Source organism: Acanthopagrus latus, chromosome 11 (genome assembly GCF_904848185.1).
Source record: "Acanthopagrus latus isolate v.2019 chromosome 11, fAcaLat1.1, whole genome shotgun sequence".
Taxonomy (NCBI): Eukaryota; Metazoa; Chordata; class Actinopteri; order Spariformes; family Sparidae; genus Acanthopagrus; species Acanthopagrus latus.
The window spans coordinates 30,812,918-30,819,292 of NC_051049.1; the positions used below are offsets into that span (position 1 = coordinate 30,812,918).

General features: G+C 40.4%; 1 protein-coding gene across 1 annotated transcript; it reads right to left on the bottom strand.

The window, feature by feature from the left end:
- Positions 1-1,279: 1,279 nt before the first annotated feature.
- LOC119028710 lies at positions 1,280-4,313 on the bottom strand. Its single transcript, XM_037114959.1, has 4 exons — positions 3,562-4,313; positions 3,320-3,472; positions 2,766-2,858; positions 1,280-2,505 (listed from the first exon to the last, which is right to left on the bottom strand). The coding sequence occupies exons 1-4, from the start codon at positions 3,751-3,753 to the stop codon at positions 2,203-2,205; spliced, it is 741 nt and encodes a 246-aa protein (XP_036970854.1). The 5' UTR covers positions 3,754-4,313; the 3' UTR covers positions 1,280-2,202.
- Positions 4,314-6,375: the final 2,062 nt, after the last annotated feature.

The window sequence follows — 6,375 nt, forward strand, 5'->3', positions numbered from 1 at the left end:
TAAAACGCAGCCCTTTGCGTAACGTTATGATTTTCAAGTGACACATCCCAGAAGGCAGACTTGTGTTAAATGGATGTTTGGTCGTCTGAAGTGTCTGCATCAGGTTTGTAAACTTGTGTAGGCCGTGTTTCTCCTGTAAGGCTACTGTCTGATAGGAGGGGCGTCGCACCCGTGGGGGATGTGGGTGTTTTATCACCCACACTTTTTTCTGCAGTTTTTCCACAGTTTTGCACAAACGCCTCACTACAGTCGCTCAGTTTCTCTGACTGCCCTGTGTCTGCGCTCGCTGCTGTGTTTCCTCTCCCCCTCCCCTCCCTCTCCTGTTGCTGCTGTCACTCATGATGGCGTACATTTGCTTTGCCATCTCCCTGATCATTTTGCGGGACACTGTCTCGTGGCGTGCCCGTTTGCTGATAACTCATTCCCGCATGTTTATCTCAGGCTCCTCGCTAGCCTTCTTTCTCCCTCCTACAGGCAGCCTGGCCCTGTTGCTGTCCTCCCCGGACAGACAATGCAGCTCAATTTTATTTTTTTCGCCAATCGCTCGCTCTCTTGGTGTCGACAGAGAAATGCCTAGCGGCTGCTTCTCCCGAGTTTTCCTCTGCATATTTTAAGACAGAAGGTTTTAATTTCAAGTTGTACTTTTTATTTTTTGCTTCACATGCACGGAGCCATGGCGATCATCACTGTGATATTGACTGTCAGAAAGCAGCACAATACGTGAAAAAGGCGAAGAAGAAAAATTCAGTGGTCACATCTTCTTCCTTGATTTAAAAAAAAAATAAATAAATAAATTAGACCCGACATTTATTTGGAGCCAGCGGTTATTCACCAAAATATACACCTGCACCCTGCGTTTAAAGGGGACAGATCAGCCCTGTGTACTAATACAGTCAATGTAGTGAACTTTATAAAGCGCCTAAAGGGCTAAAGGTTAATGCCTCATTTACACATTCACACACGTACGGATATATTCACTGTAAGCCCGGATAAGTTGAATCTACTTGAAAAATTTGAGGAAACCCGTCACGTTAAAATAATTAAGTAATGTGTAATGAAAACTTGAGTGCATTTAACTAAAAATTTTAAGTTTAATACACTAAGTGCCAAGTTGATTTAACTTAAAATCATTTGTAATATCAACTTTTATTCTACTTACTACCCTTAAGTTCAATGCACTAAATTCAAAGTTGATTTAACTTAAAATAATTTGTAATATCAATTGTTTTACCCATTTACCCTACTCAGTATCTTAAGTTAAAGTAAAGCAAAACAGAAGTATATTCTTTTTCTGTTTTATTTTAGAAACGTTCAACAAATGAGACAATCATACATTACACTGTCTGCAATGCACGTATTTAAAAAAATCAGTTACATAAATCTCCACATAATCAAAAAACTAAAAACTAAACTTTGTAAAAAAAAAATTTTAAAAAAATCTAAAACAAATTACTAATGAAAAATAAATACAGTGCAAAGGCTCACAGTGTACTCAGCATTTTGTTTTTTTTTCTCAGAGAGAATAACCTTTGTAAATTTCCATTATGAAATGCAAAATATACATTGTTAGTGAACACAGTAGCACCTAGTAACATCTCTGTTTGGTCCCAATGAACATTTAACAATTACTCACTTGAACACAGAAAAATATTTGAAAATGAGAATTGTCAGGAGACAATTGGCAACTAAAAGCATCTGCTTGTTTCTGAGAGACCGAATATGTCTGAATACACAATTAAACAAAGATGGTGTAATGCACACAATAACAATGTTAACTTTTCCCTGGCCCCAGTGAAGATGGGAAAAACGTTTAGAAATTTTTAAAAGCTGGTCATTGAGAAAATTTAAGTGAACATCTAACTTATGGCAAATACATCAGAGTTATAACACTTATTCAGACCTTTTCAGCACTTTCGTAAAAGTGTCCTGAAGCAATTTTTGGTATGCTTGCTTGCTGCTTGGATAAATCTGCAGCTGCGGAGGTCATAAGTACCTCATATAACCCCAAATAAAAAAAATAAAAAATTATCCCTTTAACCCTATTTGCTGCAAGTCTGTATCAAACAGGGACCTTGTAAAACAGAACTGTAAAATCAGTGCTAACACCATAAAACATGCACTGCAAACAGCACACCAGTAAACATGTTAGTATACAAGTGTGCTGAATATCTGGAGCAGTAGTTTACCTATTCGAACCCTGTTTTACTCTGAGAGCTGATTTTTCAAGGTTTGTATTTTGGGTGCCAGCTCACTTTTACCCAGGTTGAACATTACCTGCTGAACAAAGTGGAAGGTATTTTTCATACACTTGGGGTAGTCAAGGTGCAGGGCATAAATCAGGCCAAAAAGGACATAGAAGGCCTGAGGCAGGTTTGCCAGTTCATCCATTACCACAGTCCCCTCCAAGATGATCCCCACTCTGGATGGGTTGAGCTGAGAACTTTCTTGACCAATGCAGAGGATTCCCACTGAAGTCTGACTGTAGGAGTCTTTGTCAGTTGCATCCTAACAGCAAAAAAATAGATTGACAAGAAGAGAACATCAATTTTTTTTTCAGTTTATGTTGTGTCATACATCAATGATAGATGTAGTCAAAAAATGTTTTTAGTTCAAAATGTGGCTATAAAATTAAGGTTCAAGTCTGTGAGACATTGAATACTGATCAGATGATTCTGGAAATCAGTAGCAGACAAGTCTTCATTAATGGCTGAAATTGAAAAACAAAATATGCACCTGCAGGATTTACAAAAAAGAAAGCTACTTACGGAGGAGGTCTTGAAGAAAGCAGATGGATCATCCCCCAAGATGACTGCCAGTCCTCGAAGACAGAGGCACCTGATGTCTGTTGGTTCGGTGGTCTGGAGGATAGTGGGCATAGAGCACACAGTTTTGCAACATTACATGACAGGAAAGGCAGAGAACAGAAGGGTGAGGGATAGAAGAGGAACAATGAAACAAGGAGAGCAAAGCAGAGAGGTTGAGAATGGAGAGGAAAGTCAAGGGAAGAGGAGAGCAGAGAAGAGGTGAGAAAAGGGGAGGAGAGTAGAGGCGAGGAGAGTAGAGGCGAGGCGAGGCGAGGAGAGGAGAGGACAGGTGAGGAGAGGACATGCGAGGAGAGGAGAGGCGAGGAGAGGAGAGGAGAGGAGAGGAGAGGAGAGGAGAGGACAGGCGAGGAGAGGAGAGGAGAGGAAAGGAGAGGAGAGGAGAGGAGAGGAAAGGAGAGGACAGGTAAGGAGAGGAGAGGAGAGGAGAGGAGAGGAGGAGAGGAGAGGAGAGGAGGAGAGGAGAGGAGAGTAGAGGCGAGGAGAGGTCAACGCACCTTTGTCTGATGTAAAAGCTCAGCCAAAAGCTGGCCAGTGAGGCCCTTCTTCTTCCTGAAGAGGTCCATCAGGCTTGGGGAGAGATGGTCAAGTGCATCAAAGAAGTTCTCTCTAAGATTTTTCCCCACCACTCTGTTGAACTCATAACAAACCTGAAATATAAAGCATAGCAAACAATGTACAATTTTATTCAACATTACATTTATAGAAAGCCATCGTCATTTTTGTCAGTCACACAAACCTGGCTTTCTGTGAATAGAGCTGGCCATCGACGTATTATCTGGCTGATGGCAGGCTTGTCTATGACAACTTCTTTTCTCCGAAGAGCAAACGTCACATCCATCTCCTTCTTGATGAGGGGTCCATTTGGCTTTCTCTTCATCATTTCACTGATCATGACCTGGCGAGCTCCTTCCAGGTTGTGGTCATCCATCCCTTACAGCTAATGTTACTGCTCCCGCTTTTAGCTATCTTAGCAGAGTTAGCTAACCAGCTAAAACGCCCGCCTCATGACTTGACAAAAAAAATCCAATGAAAAGCAAAACGTGAAAAATTTCAGAACTGGATGAAAACGAACTTTCCCACGTCTCACCAGCAGCACCTTACGTCCAGATTCAGCAGACAGCCACCTGTTACCGTCCTCACTTCCCCACTGGCCCGCGGTGCTGCCTTCGTCTCTTCCCCGCGCGAGTAGTTGCCGACCTCCTCTCTCCTCCGTTGAAGCGCGATACTGTCCTCCTCTCTCCCCCTATAGTGCAGTGCCGTTTTCCGTGGTACCTTCTGTGCTCACAGCCTCTCGAATGACACAAAATCCGACCAAAAGTATATAAAATGTCCGCCGAATCGGTTCAATACAACTTTTTCACTCTTGCTAGCCGCTCCAGGTAAAGCACAGACATCTGCAACGTCACCGAGCGTCACCTTCAATGCGTCAGGATATAGCCAATCACGAGCCTCTGTTGTCTGACACCCAGTAAAACTTACTAATTCTAAGTCATTAAACTTAAAGTTATTTGTACATTCACATATGTCTAGGTATTAAGAGAATGTACTTACATTTGATAGTAATACAACAGAATATACTTACATAAGAATAGTAATGCAACCACACTTAAATAATTAAAGTATATTCTAATTACATTGTTTAATTAGATATGAAGTCCGGGTTTACAGTGTTGAGGAAACAGAGAGGAACCAAAAACAACGTCTGTAACATTCTCTGATGATTATAAACGTTAACTACTCCTCATATGTTCAGTATATAGGTTGGCACCAAACCACAGGATGTGTTTTATGATGTTTTTTATGTGTTCACAGCTTGTAATGTATGTAACACTGTTACTGTGATAATACATGACAGTTAAACATTTATGAGTACTAAGTACTAACTAGATAAATTTGTATTTCTTGCGAAAATACAGTGTGAATGCTGAAGGCCGAAGCGAAATCTGCTGAACGTACTGCCGAAAAGATGAAAAAGCTGAAAAACTGAAAAAGTTGAAAAGTTAAAGGCCGAACGAGCCTAAAAAGTTGAACATATTGATAGCTGAACAGTTTCTGTAGCTGAACATGAAGCTTAATGTTTGAAGGAGGTGAAAAGGTAGAAAGATGAACATTTAAGTAGATGAATGGACAGAAAAGTTGAAGAGGGTTGAAAGAGTTTGAAAAGTTGAACATTTTCATAGCTGAACATGAAGCGGAATGTTTGAAAGAGTTGAAAAGGCAGAAAGATGACTATCTGAGAAGGCTTAAAGCTGTAGAGTAAGAGGTCTGAAAGAGATTAAAAAGGCAGAAAAAGACTGAAAAGGCAGAAAAGTTGTAGAGTAAGAGGGCAGGAAGAGCTTAAAAAGGTGAAAAAAGACTGAAAAGCCGGAAAGGAGAAAGTAGAAAGAGCTTAAAAAGATGAGAAAAGTCAGAAAAGGGGGAAAGTTAAAGGCAGAGAGAGCTTAAAATGGCTGCATTGTCCATGTAAAGGAAAAGATGTGGGATTCAAATCCAGCTGAAGAGAATTCTTGCTCCAGATTTTCCAGCTGCTCACCATTCTAAAGATGATGTCACACAGTGGAGCTCAGGCACCACACAGGCATTGCGGAGATACACACGCTGGAGAAGTAGCACAGACAGAGATGATGAGGTCTCCATAAGAATGAATGGGAAAACTCCTCCCTTGCGATTTTAGAAAAAACTTTAATGTTTAGGGCAAAAATATCTATATGGTGAGTGAGTAGAGACCTGGCCGAACTCGGTGATGTTGTTTTTATTTCTGGAAAATGAGAAATGAGGGCACAAACGTGAGAGACAAATCAGGTACCGTCTGCTCTTCACCAGAAATTTCGGCTCAAAATTAACATTGCGGCTCATGGGGCGGCTTAGTGACTTCTTGTCGCTCCAGGGCTTCCACATGCAAAACTGTTAGTCGTACATCTGAAAGCCAACAAGATTTCCTACATTTCTATGTATACATTGTCTATGTTGAGTGAAAGGTTTGGGATCTAAATCAAGCTGAAGAGAATTTTTTTCTTGAGCGGATCCAGCTGCTCTACACTCTAGCGATGATGTCACGCACTCTAGCCGACGCAATACACACCCATTATAAACTCAGAAGACGGGCTAAAAGTTTATCAAACTAAAACTGTGATTATTTCAAAACCCTATAATATTTTTAAAAACTGAAAAGGAGCCCGATAGTTCAAGGTTTTGTGACTCGTTTAAAGCTAGAATAGTGTCTCTAGCTCAAAGCATGAGGGAAAAGAAGAGGTTGAAAGTCGAGGACTTTTGAAGAGGATTTGAAGCTTTTCCCATTTGCGGCAATGTTAAATTTTTTTCATAAAAAGCAAAATTGCTGAAAAAGTTGAAAAGTTGAAAAGCACAAGGTTGAAAGAGCCTAAAAAGCTGAACATTTTGATATCTGAATGGTTTCTATAGCTGAAGGTATGCTTAAGTTATAGCAAAATGAATTTTGAAAAAATCCCCATAAGGATGAATGGGAAAAATTTGGCAGAAAAAGCTGAATATTTCCAAAAGTATAAATGATAGAAACGAGAAAAATACACGC

Coding starts and splice junctions, on each gene's coding strand:
- LOC119028710 (XM_037114959.1), bottom strand. CDS start 3,753: ATGGATGACCACAACCTGGAAGGAGCTCGCCAGGTCATGATCAGTGAA. Junction 3,473..3,561: donor CTCTATTCACAGAAAGCCAG/GTTTGTGTGACT, acceptor TTTATATTTCAG/GTTTGTTATGAGTTCAACAG. Junction 2,506..2,765: donor CTTTCTTCAAGACCTCCTCC/GTAAGTAGCTTT, acceptor TTTTGCTGTTAG/GATGCAACTGACAAAGACTC.